The sequence below is a fragment of the Folsomia candida genome, unplaced genomic scaffold, assembly GCF_002217175.1.
Source record: "Folsomia candida strain VU population unplaced genomic scaffold, ASM221717v1 Fcan01_Sc002, whole genome shotgun sequence".
NCBI classification, from domain to species: domain Eukaryota; kingdom Metazoa; phylum Arthropoda; class Collembola; order Entomobryomorpha; family Isotomidae; genus Folsomia; species Folsomia candida.
Window position 1 is genome coordinate 13,106,181 of NW_019091194.1, and position 21,215 is coordinate 13,127,395.

The following is a 21,215-nucleotide window of genomic DNA, read 5'->3' on the forward strand; positions in this document are numbered from 1 at the left end:
CAATGCTTTGCAATGTGACGTGTAACATGTCCCATGCATGAGTACCATAAAATAATGTGAACGTTCATTCGCAACATTTAATCAAAGTCGTTGGCACGTGCTCATTGCAAATACATACGTAAACTTATATCTCCAAATGCAGTTATAACCATCCCTTATTTGCATACGTATGTCTACTATAATATCTATAAAAATGATCAAAACTATCTGCTTAAATCCCAGATTTCGCGTTCGCATGATTACATATTTTCGACTTTCCTTTGTTAGAACCTTTGAACGTTAGAACGTCTGCACATAATTTTATATGCAACCGGAAGTCGATTTAGAAATTGCTTTTAATTTTAAACCTACGTCATCCTAGAGAAATTTTTCCCTACATGGTGACTTTAATTTATCAGGCAATAGGATTACTGTCCCAAAGTCGAAAGATTTCCCAGAAGAGTTTATTCCCACGTGGGAACTAGGAAGGAAAGAAGTGGCATTAAAATTGAAATTGGGTGGGTTTGGATTGAGTTCACTTCGAATTGGATGATGCATGTTGGACTTTTTGTTTTCAAGTTGAGTTGTTTGGTGTACTTATAGATTGGTTTCTGAGGACATTTATTTAGCCGGTTTGGAATGGAATACTTACATTGGGTAGAATTTCTTCAATCTTACTAACTTGGAACCTTATGGGATTTAAGCTTTTGTTAGTATTTAACAAAATTATAGGAGTCACAAAAAGTAGCTCCAACACATCCGTGTAAATGGCGAGAATAACCTGACACCACGACCAAAGGCACGCCCTCAGTCTACCAGAGCAATATCAAGAATTTGAGGGATTTGAGATTGGCTTTTTAATTGTATTCATCGAATCATCATATTACATCTTAGAAAATAGAGAGACCAGTGAAGCAAAATACATCATCATCCTTCACCGTGTTTTACCTTACTCTGGGAACCAGCATCTAATTTCTTAGACTAAAGTAGTGTTGAAATAGACAAACATTTCTCCCATTGAAAAGGAGGATTCAATTTCGCTTCAATCTCCTCTAGTTTAGCCTCACTTCTGGAGAAACGTAATGCCCTAGAGAGCAGATTTATAATTAGAACGTTCAGTTCATGATTCAGGCTCAAGTGAAGTGAAAGCAGATGAAGAAACTTTTCACAGGACGTTGAAGTTGAATTGGTTTCCTGTATTCATTGAATTTCCTGCGAGTGCTTAATTCCATAATTTTAACAGCTCAGTTAACCATTCATCCACCTCAACTCATGGGTGGAATGGATATAAGGACGTGCATACGTAACTCTAAGCTCTGGTGGTTGGATATTTACCAACACCGTTTATCTAATGAATACCAAACACTGACTGACTGGGTGCTGCTCGCAACTCACAAACCCCACATCTGGCTGGGGAAAGGAATGAAATCATACCTTTGGGCTCCCCTCGTGCGGTTGTGTTATGATATGAAAATGTGCAAAGTAAAAGTTGAAACTTGAGATTTTGAATGTTTGTTTACCCACCTCAAGCTAGATTAAAAGTGGGATTAATATTGATACTACAAACTTGTGTAACCTGACGAGTCTTGCTGAAGATGAAAAGGGAATTCTACGCTTTGAAAAACTCCGTCGTCGATTTAACCATATTATGAAACTCGATGTCCATGGTTTGATACTTTACCGTCCAACATTTAACGAAGGCGAATACTTGTAGATAGCCTTCACATCTATGTGTCGTGTATAAGATCAGCCAAATCGAAATCCAATATTATATGATATTTATCTCCTAGTTCCATATGTTTGCATGTCCATATACTTCAGATACGTCCACGTGTAGATGTAGATTGGTTGGCAATTTGTTAGTTATAAATTCTTCTATCCATGCTAAAAGCACAGTAGCAATGAATATTCCTCCAATTGAAAATTTACGAAAGTGATCAAAACACTGAAAGTTTTATTTTCCTTCGTGTACATATTTATACACTTGATGTCTGCACATGTACTCATGCTTTCTTCCACTTTTTTCTCCAATATTGTGCATAGCTTTCTTTTCATGTACATATTTGTGTGCTGTGCGGCTTTGCAATAATAAGAAATCCACTGTTTACTCAGGGATACACTGCGAGTTCTCCTATATCGATGCACATAGGCCTCCTTTGAAGATCAAATTTTATACAAGCATTTTCCATATTAAACTTCTTTCTTGTTCTGACTAGGGTTGGATGAGATATTGACGTTTCTAGACTCTGCTATTGTACAGATTCAAAAAAATGTTAGCCCAAGGTAACTGATGTGTGGGGAAAATCCACCAAAAAACAGAGGACAACGACGACAACCGTCCAAATTGAAGAATGCCTAACGTCCGATATACTATTCAATTGGATTGGAATTGGACTGGTCAGCCGTTTGATGATGTATGTACGTACGTATACCACGTTTTGTGCTATACAAGAACAAACATGGTATGGAGGAGGAAGTGGAGGAGACATCACCTGAAGGTTATTTTCTGCTCCTTTTGTACGAAAAGTGGTTTATAACCATTGATACGGGTGGTGGTGTGGGTGCAGAAAAGTTGGATTGTATATATAAATTCCTCTGTATGTAAACAATGGTGGTGAGCTGAAAGCATGGAATAAACTCTTATTTCAGTGGATAAGGGGAATGAAGATGTACGATGTTGATCTCCTCTCTTTTGGTCAATACAGAATTGAGAAACAGGGGAAAGGCTGATTTCCTTCCCTGGATTGAAAGTTGAGCAAGATCTCATTGTAGAGTTTCGTCGGCTGAGCTCCATCCAACAACCTCTAAAGTTTTCTCTTTTCATGAACAAGAGTGAAATTGGGGTTTTATGTTGACCGAATCAGCACTTTCTCTCAGCACTGGAGTTGGTGGTGGTGGATTGTGGAATGGCAGAGAGAGAGAGAGAGAGAGGAGGGAGACGGAGGAGAGGGAGAGATCACTTCAAGTGAAGCTTATTTGAGATAGACTGATTTTCAATAAAGATTGCAGAGAACCCTCATTTACTTTTTCATTGGAGCATTGGAAGCTAATACTGTTTTAAAAAGGTGAGTGGTCTTATCTTAACTTACGATCTGTTTTTCTGACTTTACAACCCAAGAAACTTGCCTACACACAGGGATATGTAGACACACGTACATATATATTGCTATCGACGAGGGAGAGAGAGAGAGACCGTCAGCTATTCTCATCGAAGCCAAACAAATTCATCCAACCATGCCACCAACCACTTTGTACTTTCTCCTGTGAACGAACCCCATCGCGCCATGGTCACCAATCACCCACCAATGCTTCCCTGTACCTACATACGTTTCATGTCTTCTCTCTGCAACTTACAACAATCAGCTATTTTCACATCTTTCTGTCATGATCATGATGAAGCGAGATAATTTGGATTTGGCTTTGAGTTCGTGGGCTGACATGGTTGAATGTAAGAGACTTTCCTTTGATTTCCGATGTATAATATGGCATGACTGCCTTATGCCCATGACAACGTTACCACTCGGATATCAATAGCACTGCTTGGTGAAACAATGGGCCAGGGGTAGTTAGGTAACTTTATACGTTGTCATTATCACCAAAATCATCAAAGTGGATGTAGACTCTCATTTATTTTTCAGAAATTTGAGATAAGCAGGCCGAATTTTAGAGTGAAATCAGGCTGTCAGAACCTAGGTTGAGACCGGAAACGTATGGGTACCACAGCAAATTTAGTCGAGGTCTACACACCTCATTTATTACTGAAAGTAATGATAATGATAGAACTCGAGATAAAATAATGATGACAGGAAGCAAGGAAGATTTCTAATTAGACAAGGGACGCTCGAAACCACAAAGGAATCCTTCTTTTGATCAGCGATTCCTCTGCTATTCCCGGAGAAAATGGGCAATCCACTTTCACCTGCTTTCTCCACGTACATACGGATATATACCCGTTCTAAATATATATGTGCATAGAGCGCAACCCCCGCTGGATCATTCTCTTGTGGTCCTCGACTATATCAAACTTCTTAATAATATGCTTTCAGATATTTAAAACTTTGAGGTCCCATTCCTCCTCCTGTCTGACCACTTTGTGCAACTTTTGAAACAATTGCATTCTCACTATTTCTACACTATTTTCATATTCATAGTTCACCCCCAACACACTTTTGACAACAAATATGCTAAAGTATTTGTACAAAAGAAAAGTTTGTTGTTTGTGCGTAAGTTCAAATGAGTATTATTTCCGTAAACACAATGAAGAACGTATTTACTACACATCAAAATCATACTACAAAACCAACCTGCGAAAGAAAGGTCAAAAGGATAGACCAAAATCCGAGGAATTCTGTTCACTAATATCGGATTATGGAGCAGATACAAGTCTAATGTAACGTCCAATATGAAGTAAACTTTTATAGCATGACCTTCCTTTCTCTAATCAAACGGGAATACCTACGTTCCTTCGTACGTACGTATAGTGCATACCTACTCGAAATTCACGTTCGGTCGACCCAATCTCATCTCAATGACCATAATCTGGGTGGGCAGAAAGCTCTTGAAAACTAGAGCATACAAAGTAATGATACTGCCATCGTTGGAGGAGGAGAGTCAAAACAGCAAGTTCAGTTAGTGCTTTGTTGTCTGATACTGGTGGTAATGAGGGCAGAGGCTGAAAGGAGTACTACGTATAATACACACTTATGTAGATAGAACGCAGCCCTGTTCTTGGCCATGTTTCCTGCCTGTCTAGTATCAAGGAGTTGAGTTGCCGCGAGTAAAATGAATAATAACAAGGTGTTCATAGATCAAAGTGAAAGCAAAATGGTACTACCATTATTCGAAACAAGAAAGCTTCATAGTTTTGGCAGACAGACTCCAGTTAGTTTTGTCTGACTCAACGCTTGAAGGCACTTCAGCCCCAACGAACTCAACTTCAACAACCTAACGCGGGGTAACCAATCAAAATAATAGATTCCGTACATTCCTACATATTCCCACTTCTGTTTGCTAAAATAGATGGAGAGAGGCCTGACAGGTATTGAAAGCGTGCAGTAATGGCAACCACCTACATACAACCTATTTACATATAGTGCAGTATGTACGTGCACACACACTTGTACGGTACATGTACATGTATTTATATGCATAGCGTATGTAGGTGATCTTCAGCCTTCCGCTGCCCTTCCTCTTCACAGCAAAGGATCATTCCTTACTTCAATTTAGTGAGAAAAGAGAAAGCTTTCACCAGGACTCGTTGAATAGTTGGATCAAGAATTCAGGAAAGAAGAAGACAAATACAAGTACACCTTTGCCTTTTCAATCTGACTGGGCTCGTTTGTGGAACAGCCAGTAGTTGCAACGGCGGTTAGTGCTAACGCGCAGACAGATCCACCTTAAGAAAAGGAATTGCATGCATTTGATATTCTGTTTGGTAGGAAGGAGCACTGGCTCGAGTTAAAAATTGGACTAGATTCCCTGCGAGTGTGTGTTGTTTGCTTCTTTGGGTGTGTTTGTGTGGGTGCTGTGCCATACTTGATGTTCTTACTGCTGCTTTCTACTCTGCTTTGTATGATGATGATAGTGCTTATTACGGCGTGGCAAGCAAAATATTTTCTCTCGTGATATTTCACCTTCTTCCATCCTCTGCACACACGTGTTATGCTGTGTGGCTAAGTAGAAAACTCCAGTAGCCAAATCCAAACCATTTTACAAATGGCAAATGTTCTTTGGAGAGAAAGACTGACTCTCCCATATCCGGCGGCATACAACAACAGCCCAACCAACGCAATGTTACATATATACAACAGGAGCAATAGTGTGGGCAGTGAAGTGTGTGTAGTGCATGACCATTAAAAGCATTACATTCAGGATTCGCCATTGCATTAGGAGATTCGATTCACTTGGTCTTTTTATACAAAAAGAAAGAATGAAGCCAAAGCAAAAGCCTTTTTCTCTCACTGCCCAGCAGTCTAATGGTCCTCTGTCAGGCCTCTCCCTCATTCAAAGTGTTATTTTGACGGGGAAAAATAACAGAATAAAAAAACTTGGGTGTTCAACACTCGATGATGGTCTACCTCTCTCAGACCTCTGACCGGTTCACATTGCACAATGGAGGAAATATTCTTCTCGCTCGGACGAAATCCAATTCAACAACAAAACCGCACATTGATGGATGGGAAAACCAATTCTCTCCATGTATTTATTCAACGTCAGATCTGATTGAGATCAGAGTTGTATTGCAATCATTTTTCGGCCCTTCTTGAAACCCCTTGAAAATTTCACTTCATTATTTGCCCCCTCAATGAAAGTAATCAAGGCAACAATTTAATAATTATGTACGAATAAGTGTGCATGTAATCGATGGGCTAAACAAAGTCGACCAAATTTCTGCCATACAATATGCATAACACAATTTTTGAACGAGTGTAGGAATGCTATAAGCTAAAATCGAGAGTGTATGATACGCAGCGAACGATATTCTGCCTAGCTAAATCCAAGAGAGTACATGTACCGCAATAATATTAAACAGCAGGCAGGCCAAGGTTAGGTGCCTGAGCATTACAAATGTAATACAACGTAATGTGATGTAGTGTCAAAACGAGAGTTCGGGATTGGTTCGGTTGCAGCAGAATTTCTGAGGGGCGAGGAGCTCACGGAGAAAGCAACGAGCCCCAAAATTCAAGACGGAATACAAAATACCAAATTTAGTGTTAAGAACCTTAGTCGATTTCAAAGATAAAAAATCACTAAAGGAAAATGTGAAGCGTGGAAGTGGAGCAGAGAGTCTAGAAACAGCAGCAGCAGCAGTGAAAGCAAAATTATACAATCCACTGAACCTGCACGAACACCGATTCCACGATGTTGCTGGCATGGAATTCCGATATATGACCCGCGGCATGATAAACCATATAAAGCAACATACACACATGAGCATATGGGTTTGTCTAACCCTACACCTCTTCGTACGGAGAAAGCACACAAACCATACTAAGCAACTCGACACGACATACTTTCGTCGGACCAGAATTATTTCACGAGTGTTGGCATTTTCACTAAAAAATAACCTTGAGAGCTTTCATTGTGTTCACCTTTTTGTTGAATGGGTAGAGCGATGCTAAAATATTGTAACTTTTAAATACCAACACGTAAATTGAATGTTGGCTTTCTGCTGCTTTTACAGGACAAATGTTTGAACAGGTCCGGGTCAGACATGTATAGCAACCACACTTAAGTTAATTTAGTTCCATACTCTATGTTGTCATTAGAATCAATGGCAATCCGTTAACACCGATATGTGCAATGTAGACAGACTTTTAAGACTTAGCAGGACGGACCAGAGTTTATCAAGCATTCTACATCTATACACATACATGGATATGCAGAAGGGTATAAACAGAATCCCACATACTACATAAAAGTATGTACTGCAAGTGACAACTAATTACAATTTGATCAACTTATTCAAGAAGTCAAGAATTATAATTTTTGGCCAAGTCATTACTTAATATAATATAAACCATCATGATGATTATGCTATGTGTTGTATAGTAAATACTATAAAGCATAATTTTAATTCTGCTTTTGTCTTCTTGAACATTCCACGAAATTGGACCTTGAGAAATCAGTATAGAAGCGTGTCTTAAGTTTAGAAGCTGAAAGCAATGCATATTCCATTAAATGAGTACTCAACTCGTAACAATTTTATATCATGAAATAAATACATATATTTCGTATGTACATCTTGCACATCTCACTCATGCATATGTGTATTTGTATTATGCAAAATTTAAAGCTAAATATTTACTTTGAAAATTAGAATTTGTGATTAGAAATAAGTTTCACAGTTTGGCATACTTAAAATTAACATACACTTTCTTTCTTTCTCGAGTGACCCGACCTGTAAAAGAACAAAAAGGACAAATACCATAACGGAATCTGCATGGACTACATTATTGATACACCAAAGACGAAAAAGACAGCTCTGCCTCATTTGTATCCTTTGTGTGCCCAGCTTCTCCGTAATATTCTGACAAAAGCGACAATATTATCTGAGGCGTTGACATAAGTAGCAAAGTAATAAATCAACAGGAAATGTCTTTGAGAAACACAAGTGGCCTTATTCAAAACACGGAAAGTAAATCATTTTTTCATGTCAGCATGAAGAAACATGTAGGTTAGTAAATGTTATCTCGACTTTCTTCTCCTCGACCTCGCAGCTCCGTACGTCTTCACACTACTGCGTTCACGCCTATCCGCAGTATCACTCCTCCTTTGCCATGCACATATTTAAATTGTCACAACTTTGTCCCGAGAAGCGAAGGGATAGAGGAGAAAGTATATCAAAAGAAATCCAACACGAGCAAAGCATGTTTCGGTGGTGGTGTTAGCGTGAAGTTCTGATGTTTGTGCAGATATAAATTAGACTCTGACATTTAGCATTTGCCCCATTTGATAAAAGATTGGAAAAACCGATGGGAAACATTATTTACATTGTCTGTTTCAGAGCTGAATATTGTACTTGCAAATTGAAGTTGTGTCAATATATTTGTTACGCCCTGGGAAATCTACGACTTACTAATAGCAAACAACCCGGCCTTGCGTCGCGTCGTCATCGTCGAGACAAATTCATCATGGAAGAAGAAGGTGACTAGGACTTAAGCCTTTGAGTGTTTCTTCTTGGATGGCTTTCTCTTCCCCTTCCTCGTGGTACATACTTTTAGCCCGTCCTACAGCAGGGTGAGAAGTATGCAGTGTTGCTGTTGTGGGACTGCTGAAAATTTGCATTTATCTTGGACACCTGCTCAGCCTTTTGGCCATTTTCCTTTGTGCCTTAACTAGTGGTTCAAAGACGAAGAGTATATTTTAGCTGTTCTGGAGTAGATAATGGACCTTGTGCAACCAAATGCCAGCCCACCCACCGTGGGTTTAAATTACAATCGTGTTTTGTAATTCTAATAATACGTGCACTAATGGTACTATGCTCAAGTGCATGTTCATCCATACTCTTTCAAGTGAAATGTGCCAGCAGAGTCGATAGACAATGCTATTTTAGAAAACACGTGATCAATCATTCCACTTTTATTTCTAGTGAGTTTTAAGACAAGACACAAGACAGTATCAAATTGTAAAAATCTACCGCATCTCCTTGCTCGCTTATGTACTTGCTCAGAATGTGGCAATGCAAGTATGTATGTGTGGCAAGTATGGAGATCCTCCACTTTCTGGCGTCACCATATTTAATAATGACACTTGCATGAGGCGCTGAGCTTGTTGATGCTTGTATGCATGTTGAAAGAATATGCTTTTTTCTAGAAACGGTTGCGTCGGTCGTCGGTCCGTCGTGTTCTGCATTATGTCAAGTCGTCTTACTCAACTCGATGATCGAGTGTCTCGAACAAGTCATGAATATTTACTGTATCATCCTAATAACATGCTCGTAAGGGGCATTTCTAGACTCGCCTGCAATATTTTTTCCTTAGATCCAATATTGAATGTATGTAATCTACCCGATTTCGGTTCTTTTGAGACACCACCCTCAAAAGTCCTAATCCATATGGCAACACTAATATTTAGGTGTACAGTAAGTTGCAATGCAAAATTCATCACAAAATGCGACAGATTTGTATTAATAATATTTCATCGCGATATTTATTTTGTGATAATTTTTTGGGAATTTTTGGTTAGCGTGACCTTAAACTATTTGTTCTGACATAAAAAATTCTTCTTATGTAAGTGGAAATAGGCAGCTTATTCCACTTTACTGTTTGGCCTTTGATAATATAATGTTAACTCTTTACAAGCAAATAAAATTTTCAGAGTTAATTCCAACACACGACAGAGCCGGCAAGGGAAAGATGACTGCATAGAATCAAACACAATGCAACCGTGGTGAAAGAAAGGCGAGCGGGCGGAGGAGTGAAAGGCCAAGATATAAATCAAATTGTTGTGAAACCACTTTGTTATCTTGATGAATGGCAAGTCTATTGAATTTTTAATGAGATCCACGCAGTGGGAAACGAGATACACGTAATAAATTGAAAAGATTGAACTATTCTCGCGCATGCCATCCTGCTAGAAATCTTGACCTACAGTGCGTCAATCAATAATCAGAAATCAAGTAAATTTGCATAAAGGCTTATCACCAGCTTATAAATCAGCAGTGACTTATTTACTACTATGCATTAGCCCATCCCAAGTGAGTACTAAATATTTTGCTGGTTTGCCATGGTTGGTTCAATCAGACGTTTGCAGAGATGGTTATGAAATAAAATGCGATAAAAATAAATTCCCGACTTGGCCATAAATTCTGAATGCTCTCCCTTCTGTTAAGTGCAACACAAGTCAAATTAAGCAGAGTAAGGGCGATAATTTGTGATAAATAAGTCGGGCTAGCAGGAACAGGGCAATAATACATGCCATTCAGAGTTTAGTTTAGCACGAGGGCATTTTTCCTCGGAGCAAAATCAATTTTCTCGCTCATTGTCCCATTTCCTTCCTTCCTACTATCTCCATCCATCCACCTTCACAGCCACCTTCTCCTCCCAGCAGCCAGGCTACACGTAGGAACGTATGGCACACAATTTAGTGCTGACTGCCGTGCGTATAAATCCACACTTTCTCCACGCCAGCCTCTGAGAAGAAGGCAGCAGGAATGGTCCAAGTTGCCGGATCTGTAACTGTTTTATTACTGTCAAGAATGGGAGGAAGAAGTTGGACCAATTCTTGGAGAAAAGTTTGGGTGTTTTTTTTCTTCTGGTGGCTGCCTGGCTTTGCCTGTCTGTCTCAACTAGTTCATACACCACTCGGTTCGACTCAACACTCTCTCTCCTCCTTGTCAACTCGCACTCAAAGCGCTCAGCCTTCTCCATCTCCATCCATCCAACACGTTTAACCCCTTTCTCACCACCGCCAATGTGCTCCTACTGAATGCAGAAGGAGATGCTTCTTCCTCCTCGAACAACGCGTTAGACAACACTTTTTCGACTTGGTGGTGTGAGAGCAAAGTAGTCGAAGACGAGGATGACTAGAGGATGATGGGTGGTGCGAAGATAGGTCGCTTTCTCCAAAAAGATAGGTCCACCCATTATAGACATACCGTGTCAATTGCCATTATATCTCGCAGGTTGACATGCCATGCCAGTCAGCCACCTTGACTGGTCCAATGCCTACATACTGCGGCCTGTAAGGCCAAGTCTAGAAAAGTGCAAATGATAGTAAATAGGCTTTTCAACGACATTTTCCATCCTTCGCTCAATTCTTTCCTTCCATCTCGGACCGGGAGAATGAAGGGAAAAGCAGTTTGTAATGGAGGTGAAGGAAAGTAGAAAGTTATTGGAATAAGTGGGTGAGTGTGAAAAATCGATTGCTGAAACCATCTCATTCCATTCTAATCAGGAATTCACGAGCGTGTGTAGAAAAAAATGTTGTTCCACTCTTGTACCAATGAAATGAAATTATAAGGTACACATATATACGCAGGATGCTTCCAGAGGGTGCAAAAAAAAGGTGAAACTGCAATCAGGAAAGTCAAACATTTAGGTTTTCACAAGAAGATACTAGAGTATTCCCATTCAGTAAGCAAGGAAACACTTCATCCATCAGACAGACCGTCTGAGAATCATTCAAGTTTTCAGCATGACATAATTTTGAATGGAAATCCTAATACGTAAGAATTTAATTACAGCCTTTTGAAAGACGGCAAGTCTAGTCTCAAAAGGTTATAATCGATAATAATTGTGACGCAAATTAACAACTTCAATTGAGATGACTTGCAAAATGACGGCCGTTGACAGTGATATTGGCAAAAATAAAACCCTGTTTCAAGTTGATTTACCATGATTGACCGAGTGGTAATGAACTTTAACCTAAATATAGCCGGGCGACCGGACAGTTCTGTCGACGGTGTGATTATTAATAGCTCGCTAAAATGGGGAAAACACTTTAATAATCTACCCAATGACATATTGCATTACCCATTACACACACCTCTTACGTATCCCTACGACTTGCTGATGAGACGGATGGAATGGATATGTATGTATGGTCGTATATACGTAAGTATAAATGGAATTCATCCATCACCACCACCGAAATAGTCGACGCTGAAACATTATTGATTTTCCTGAATAGTTTAAGGAATATTAAAACAGGTAGTGAGTTAACGTAATGAATATGAACGCGTTTACTTGTGCAACCAAACTTGCTAACGTAACCACACAAAAATAAGTGTCCTATTATTTCCGGTTGTGTGCGGTGGACTATTATGGAATCAAATATCACACAAGTTGACTATCCTCGCGAAAATTGGTTGATGATATCTATCTGCGGATGGATGGCGTGCATACGTAGAGAGACAGGTTGATGATATGACGCAAGAAGAAAAATATAGCGAGAGAGAGAGAACTGATCTCCCACCACCCCATTCTCCATGTAAGTTTCCAGTACGGCTTCCCTGGCAGAAGCTGGCTGAAGCAAATTCACTGTACTCCGTGTATTTAGTAGCCTGAAGCCTTTTTTCTTCCTCCTTCGCTGTATCCATCCATGGGAAAGTCTTTGATCAAAATCAAACTGAGATCAGAAAACGTGCAAGTTCTTTTCCACCCACCATCCTTTCTCTCATGCATGCGAAACTGTGGCGTAGTAGTTGGCCTGCGATCATATGGCTGAGCGAGCCAGAGCTACCATGCAAACATAAGGCGGCGACGACGACGAGGAGACCGAGACCACCGACTTTCCCATATACACACGATTTCTCCATGCAAAGGAGGAATCTCAATATTGTCAATTTCTTCTAAGAGTCTCTAGTGGAGACTAAATTGATGCTTAAAGTAGAAAAACGGGGGTTGTGCTTTGCATACTTCATATTTAAAACACAAATTCTAGCAAACTTGCAGACGATACGATGAGATAACTGGAGCACACAATTCTTTCATGTAATATGTATAAGTATGGCCCTTTTTCTCGCTCTCTCTCTCTTCGCTGGGACGCTCTTCGATTCAAGTCGCTAAAAGCTCTATACCTCAACTTGCGTGAAATTGCCACTGTGAATCTAGCAACAATCTAATGGTTAAAATAATGGATTTTCTACACAACAAGCCCCAATGGGAAGCTATTGCGAGTGATCCTAGTATTGAAACAACCTGTAACCAAGCTAAATAATCAAAACAGGGTCTGAATTATCCCTTTGTTAAAACTTAAATCGGACCACGCCAAGAGTGGCGCATTGTGTCGTACCGTTTCTTCAAAGTCTTTTCACGGTTGAATGAACGTTGTTGAGATGATCATATTTAAATATGAAGATGAGTCACGACTTTTTGTAGAAAATGACAACAGATGATGATGGGAAGTTAATGTTGGTGGAAGTAACAACGACGGCTGACTCGAGCAGTCGTCAGGAGGCGGCTTGCGTCTTCTTCCTCTGCTCATCTCCACACACATCCTTTTGTATTCTGCTGGATGCATTGTATTCTCTAATAACATTTTGAATTTGCATGACGACAAACTCAGTGAGGTGAAACAAACCAATACGAGGAGGGGTTGAGCTAGGGCGGCAGAGCGACGAGCAGCCAGCAAGGCGTGTGTTCTTGTATGTGTGGGAAAGCTAGTCTCTGATTTTTTCATTTAATACTCAAGAGAATTATGCGCACTTTGCCTCCAAGTCTCTATTATGCTCTGTATTACGCAATAATGCACCAAACCAGGATCAAGTATCATACAAAGGGCAGAGCGTAACAAAAGTGAAAGCTGAGAAGCATGAATCGATTCTAAAGCCAATGTCAACCCGCCGCTTCCTTTTCCCATTGGGCGTTAGTGTTACCTTCATTCATAAAGAATTGATGAGCATCTCAGCATTTTCCTTCTGGGTTCAAATGATATTGTGATGTGAACTTTGAGATGCATCATAATCTGCTCCTGCCGCTGCTGCACTGCTGTGCATCACGCCGCCAGTGAGTACACATTACCAACAACAGCAAAAGAATGGCTATACAATTTCTTTTGAAGGAGAATAAAGTAACACCTTTGCCACTGGTGACTCGTATGGACACACAAGAAGTTTGTGCACATGGCAACGGTTTTTTAGACTTTATTTTCTTGACGAACTCAATTGGTAGGGAGCAGTATGAAACTATCTTGAACAGACACGTTTATGAAAGTTTTTTGAGGATTTCCTTTCAGGCAGGAGAAGTTAGGTCGGTCGGTCGTGTGTTTGTCTTATCTCACTTTAAGAAAATCCAATACATGGAGTAAACCACCTGAGAGAAGTAAATAAGTAAGTACGAGTGCAGAAGCGTGGGATGAAGATGAACCATTCTAAATATTTAACTTTACTTTGGTCCCACATTTACCAGAGTAGGTAGCATTAAACCAGCATTATACAATCCAACAGAAATCTTGTCCAAGTGCAAAGACCATAGTCATTTTCTTTCCACGAGTTTTACCATTTTGGACTCGAGAGTTTAGTGTCATTTCTAACTTGAGCTGCACTGCTTAAGTGACTCAAGTCCCAACAACCCACCAGCAGTGTTGAGTCAGCGTTTGGCTGATGGAACAAAAGCTGAAGAAGAAATGCAATCTACTGTCAAAGTTGTGTAGTGTGCCACGTCCAGTTTCGGAGAAAGCTCCTGGTTCGCTTGATGGATAATAATGCTATGCTAATCGGATTTAAGTAGAAAGACCACCTCCATTCAACTGTAGAGTTGGAGCAGTAATGATAAGTAAGCCGTCCTTTGACGAGGAACACAGTGAAATTGGATGGATTCAATTTAAAAGGAATACCTGAGTGTAGAAAATAAAGAGTTCTGAAAGACTGGATAGGATAATGTGGACAATGACCATTTGAATGAGTCAAATTGATGACAATCGTACTACATAATCGTAAATATATGACCGAATGAGCTGGTGCCGCTTCACATGTGTTGTAACATGTGCGTATGTATGTATATGCATACACATTAGCAGTGTCACTGACCCTGTATGGGTTTCTGCATTGTATTAGTGAAATTAAGGAACAAAAGCCTCACAACGTGGAATAATTGGTCAATTAATTTTAATTTACCTGCTTCCGCTCGGTCGGCACTTGATGCCGAGTCCATTGGATAAACGTGGATCTCGTTGGATGTGATGACGGGGGCGACATTTGGTAAAAGTACGCAGAGAGCAAAAACGATTATGTAGATGAAATCACTTCTTACTGAACTAATTTGACACCTGACACGCTTGCTGAGGGGTCCATTGGAGAAAGTCGGATGGGACTCGCTGGTGGTGAGAGTGGTGGACGACGGCTTTCTCTTCCTCATCCCATCACAACAACCGCCACCGCTCCTTCTCCTTGAGCCGCTGACACAAAACCCGCATCTTCTTCTACCACCTGTACAAGATGATGAGAGTGGCAGTGGTTGTTGAGGAGCAGGAGGTGTTGGCGAGGAGGATGCCACATTAGACCACAGCCATGACGGACGTAATAGAAAGGACGTCCACAAGCGTGTCGGCCGAGGAGACGACGACCTTTTCTCTGGCGACTTGAGATCAAAAGTGGGAGAATGGAGAAGGTGGTGGCTGCTGCTGCTGCTGCTGCTTCTCCTGAAGGTGGAGAAAGGAGGGAAGGAGAAGAACAATTTGGAGCAATAATGGCTAATGCATGTCACTCTCAGTATCAAGCTCAATAATCTAATAAGTATTAGTTGAGCTGCTACTACACTGGGTACTTTTGATAATCGTGGAGAAGAAGGACGACGCACACTGGAAGAAGGAGATTGCAATTGATGCTGACGATGCCACACTCCACTATTAGTCCTTGGGCCGTGCGGCACATTGCTGGCGAGCAGAGAAGGTGGAGGTAATGGTATTGACTTCGGCATTAATTCTAATTCCGTCGTCCCTACTTTCACCCGTTCTTCTGCTGCCAGTCGTGGCTGTAGGTGGTGGTCCTGGTCTCTTCTTTCTCCATTCTGGAGGTCCGTTTGGCCACTCTGCCACCAATTTGAAGAAATTGGTGAAGAGAATAGGAAGGGTTCTGATGACGCTGGTAGAAGAAGAGGAGGAGGAGAAGGAGGAAGAATTTTAGAAATTTTGTCACCATTGGGACAAGCAGCAGAAGAGCTGCCACAAGTTGATGTCGTGGCCTTTGACAATTTGGTGAAGGAAGATAAAGGTTCGTCTTCAAAAGGAAAATGTCTTTGGCTAGAGTGGAACCCGTATTTTTGATAATTATCATTATACTTGGCATGGCAGGGTCGACTCAAAATCGACCTCTTGTTCAATTTCAATTTAAAAGCTTCACTTTCCTCTCTTCGTTTATCCCTGTTCCAAATGTGGAAAACTGAGTGACTTCGCCCATTCCGCCTCCGTTTGAAGTTACGCTTATTATTACACGAGGACATGCTGTTGACTTGCAATAATGGTAGAGACTGGTCTTCCATGTTCTTTTATAGGGAAAATATCTATGAGTTTTGGATACGGTTTAATTACATGGCACACCAATAATATTCACCGAATATCTATATGAACATTTTCTCCTTCTTCACACAACTCATAATTATTAATTACGCGTGCCACACTTAAATTTTAAATTGTAACAATGTACACTAGTTTAGTTTACATTGAATGTACGTATAAATAGTAATGATTCCATTGACAGATAAGAAGTGGGCGAATAAATAGTCTTGAGTCGTATAACCCGTTTATTCGTCGATACTGGATAGTTATTAATATTCAAGGTTTTCGAATGATTTCCGTACCGTGTATCCTGCCTTAACAACGAAGATGATTGCCAATCAATACTTCAGCACAGAGCACCATACACGTGCTAACTGACTATTTCACTCATTCAGCAAACCACGAGTCAAGTCAGTAAGCACAATAATGTGTCCTATATTCAAGAAGGGATTGTTGGAGCGTCCTATTCAATTACATTACTTATTATTCGACCCGTTAGTGAAAAGCTGTAGAAATTATCAAGGAAGCCCACAATTTTCTCGATCTCTCTTATTTACCGACTCATGCGAGACCTTTGTCGAAAAGTGTGTACGTAAATCAGCCTAAACTCGGCTCAAGTCACTCATTCACTTTTGTCAATCCCAATTGTGGCAGATTAACGACAAAGCAATAATACAAGAATGTCTTCTCGTGTCAAATGTTCAAACAAGTCTGAATTCAATATGCGGAGTCATATTGCGGATTCATATTGCGGAGTTGGTGGCAAATCCAAGTCTCAATTTTGATCCGATTTTTTTAAGTCTCACTCACAAATTGAGCCGGCAGCAGTGTGAAGGAGGATTATATTATTGGCCACCCTGCCCAAGCAGTTTGGAATTGGCACGGCATAAAACATCTTACGTACGCACGTTGTCCCATATCAAATTTATGTCTTGTGAAGAAGAAATGCCCAAAAGCCCCCAGTCATGTTCTGGCCATTTCTTTCCAGAGAGGAAAACTGGGTGTCCAATATTTTATCCGATGCTGGGCTCCTCACTCTGTTCTACACAGTTTGTTAAAGCCTCGGAGTAGCTGCCTGCAGAGATGAGGGTGCAGATGCTTCCACACTCTAACTCACGGAAGGAGACAGATGAAGAACTTTTAATCTTGTATAAAGCACAGGGATGGAAGATCGAGGTTTCCACCACTGCTTCTTGTGACTTTTTTCGCCAGTAGCAGTACTTGCTCGCTATTTCTGGTCAGAGAGAGAGAAGTCAAACTCGATTCAAGTGTTCAATACATTTATCTCGTGGCTTATCTTTTTCACACCTTCTCTGACTCCTGCTCCATCCCTCTCAAGTGTCTTCTTTTGTGTCGATTTATTCCTAAAAATGACACATTATTTCCTTCCTTCGCAATTCAATACAATACGCGGAACTTGCCCACGAGAGTGAAAGCGAGAGAAAGAAAATGTATAAAGTGGGGAAAGTTCGCAAGAATTAATGCTCTTGTTCTCATTGCTTCCAAAGTTTGATTCGTATTTCATTCCGTAATACGCGGATGTATATTCACATTACAGAATTGCGCGCGTATGACCAGGCAAGCATCAATTTGGGAACGACTTGTACAAAATTTATTGCACCACTACTTTCACATACTATTCATTCTTCCGCCAGCAGCACTGACTACATGGACTGGCTAAATATGTGGTATAGAGTGTCGATGGCTTCTGCATGCACCGAGGAACGGCGTGGGCTATGAATAATAATAATATTTTCTCCGATTTTGCTCTCCTAGTTGGCTGAATATTGGAGCACGGTGCTTCCTTTTGTAGTAAATTGTACAAGGGAACTATTGAATGGATATAATTTTACATTTTCTGGAGAAAAGACAACAAAATACTCGACAAGTATCGAATTTAAATCTTATTGCAGAGTATGTGAAGGAGAATTGGCCGCTTCCATAATATTATCATCATCCTTCGAAGGAAGGGTTTCTTTTTTCTCACTGAATTTCAGAACGCTGTTGTGGATCCCGTCTACACTCTGGAGTCTCATTTTCAAAGGTATTTTTATAGACATTGATGGATAGCTCTCGTTACATTTTAGTAATAACGAGCACTGCTCCTCCTGCTTCTGGCTATGACAGAGAGTAGAAACCCAGTTTCGTTTAGTTTACTCTCCAGAGTTTTGAAGGTTGTGTTTCGCAAAAACGTACAACAGCATTGGCATCCACGCAGGGTTGAGGAGCGGGGGCTAGACGCTAGGCATCCAATAATCTCAGTGTGTGGATTTTTAGATTATGGATGGATATCGTATGAAGAAATTATACGGGTGAAAAAAGTATGTAGACAGAAATGGATTTATCTGACAAATGGATGTTCTAGTTTACTAGTTTTCGGGTACAGTTCAGTTCACCGTACAATCAGCAGCGGCCTCCTTTCACTCTCTACCACTGCTTCGCCCACAACATGTCACACCAGAATCGTGTACATAGGTGAAGGATGACAGAACAAGAAAAATTTCTCCAACTTGTTTTACATGGTTCGCACAACTTGAGCTACACATGTACTCAAAAACTGACTTGTTCGCTGTCCGACACTTTTGTTTGCAGCATCGCGTCTTTGTACATGATCAATCACGAGGGAGTTAGTTCACTTGAGCTGGACGTGGATGAACTTGAAATTCAATGTTAGTTCAAGAAATGATGTCGAATTAAATTATAACACGTCTCCACGTGTTAACACGAAGCTCAAACATAGATTTCCAGTAATAATGACGCCGCCGTGAGCTGCAGCCTTTAGCGAGAGACGGATGGAATGGGAAAAATACGGAAAATACAGGTTATTTGTCCGTATATGTTAAATGGTGGGTTGACAGCCAAGTTTGGAGGAAATAGAGACAGACGACGACTGCGAGTGAGAGAATAATGAACGCAATTCGATCCGCCAGTAACTCGACAAAACTAAAAACATTTTCGCACTTTCAACTTTCACAAATAGAGATTTTCAGAATTTTCCACGTGGAGACACATTTGTCTGTTCCTCCCAGATGAACACGCTGATTGGACTGTTGTTTACAGAATTTAGAATTTGTAGCTCTTGCTCGAGAGATAGAACTCGCGTTGATAACAGTACAGCAACTGAGCGTAAGGAAAGTTGATACAAACTTTAAATCACTTTACTCACACCATTGTGAATTCAGCTTTTTACAGTAGCAGACACACAAACACTAATGAATGGATTCGTACTGCTTTCTTTGCTACACAACCCTCGCAATTTTACACATTTTGCTTCTTAAAAGTCGGTTCTAATAAATTTGACGTAATTATTTTTGTTATTTTTTAAATCTTCCTACTTGTTTTGCGTTGGATAAACTTTTTTTGCTAATTGACCTCCTCGCGTAGATAATGGGTCTTTTTGATTTGAAATTGAGAGTAAAGAAGCCGTAAAACAACAGGGTCTCAGAGTCTCAAACTCAGACTAACCGTCAGCACTGCTTCCAGAGAGCGAATAACCATTTCTCCAGAGCTCACCGGGTTTTCTTGGTTCTCCAGTGGTGGTGGTTTCTGGGAAAATGTGAAACGGGTAGTTTTGGCAAGAGAGACTACCAGCTCGACTACTCTGGTAAACTAACTTTTGCCTGGAATTAGAGTCGACGTCTTCCATGCGCGTGTCAAATTCCCCGTTTAACCACACGACGCATTAATTTTCTCAAGTAGATTTTATACAGTCATGTTACCACTAATCTGAAATATGTATATATAATATATAAAGGTACAGAGTGAAATATTTTTAGACGGTTTACAGCAGATGAAATTATACGTACAAAAGTCTACATATATGTATGTTTGTATTATGAATCAATGTCAAACGTCAGAATTGAGTGACAAGTGACCGTTATTCTCCTTGCCGTCCTAATCTAATCAGGTCAGTGGAAAGTCGGAGTGATCATCATGCAGTGGAAACAAATGAAAGACAACCCGATTAAAACGCGATCTCGTCACGCTTAGCGATTCATGGAAATGTGAAATATGTTTTTGTCACACAACACATCACATGTCCCATGGAATCAACAGTTTACTTTATCACACCATCACATCACCACCACCAACAAAAACGGATCCTGCTGGGTGAAAGCAGCAGCCAACCACTGACACCAGTGCTGTCGACTTTACCACTATTTCTCAAAATGAATCAACAACTAAGCAGCCAGTCGCCACCACCCTCACAACATGGTTAACAATTCAACGAGGCAAAAGCGACTCGAATATGCCCAACAAGTAAAAATGTCGAGTTTCATGAAATATTTTTGTGTTTCAGACATGCAAGAGCCAACTTGGAGCAGGGACATTTTTTCATGGTCTCCAACACAAGCAAGAGTAAAACAGAGAAAAAAGAGCCTGCCTCTTGTATTTATTTATACCTGCTGTGTAAGCTGCAGTGGAGCATGTGTAGTACATATCTGCCAGCGACAGTCAATTCCCTCGGTGGTTAGATCCGATGCAACATTGAAAGTAATAAAAACCAACAAAAACTACATGCACCGAAAATTCAGGGTATAACAACTAATTTGTATTTTTTGCACACTGATCTGCATGCATGGCCAACTCTGAGCAGTCACACAGAAACCTGGAGCTCAGCAAAAATTATTGATTAGCGAATATGTTGTAAGTAGCTTTCTCCGCTTTCACTGCGCTAAACGACCAAACACGTTCCCCGTGCTGCTACATTTTACAGGATATATACGAAAATATATATATATGGACCTTCTACTTGCAAAACTGATCCAGTCGGTTGGGGGGAAGTTAATTGCTAGGTG

At 40.4% G+C, this 21,215-nt stretch overlaps 1 protein-coding gene across 2 annotated transcripts in view; it reads right to left on the bottom strand.

Annotated features, from left to right (window-relative positions):
* The window catches only part of LOC110844859, an 81,367-nt gene extending 61,463 nt beyond the window's left edge, over nt 1-19,904 (bottom strand). For both annotated transcript variants that reach the window (XR_004833998.1, XM_035847911.1), the window contains exon 1: nt 15,038-19,904. Coding sequence is in view for 1 of the 2 variants with exons in the window: in XM_035847911.1 (XP_035703804.1) it covers nt 15,038-16,400 (1,363 nt within the window). In the remaining variant the exon portion in view is untranslated. The remainder of the gene's footprint in view (nt 1-15,037) is intronic.
* Between the last annotated feature and the right edge of the window lie 1,311 nt (nt 19,905-21,215).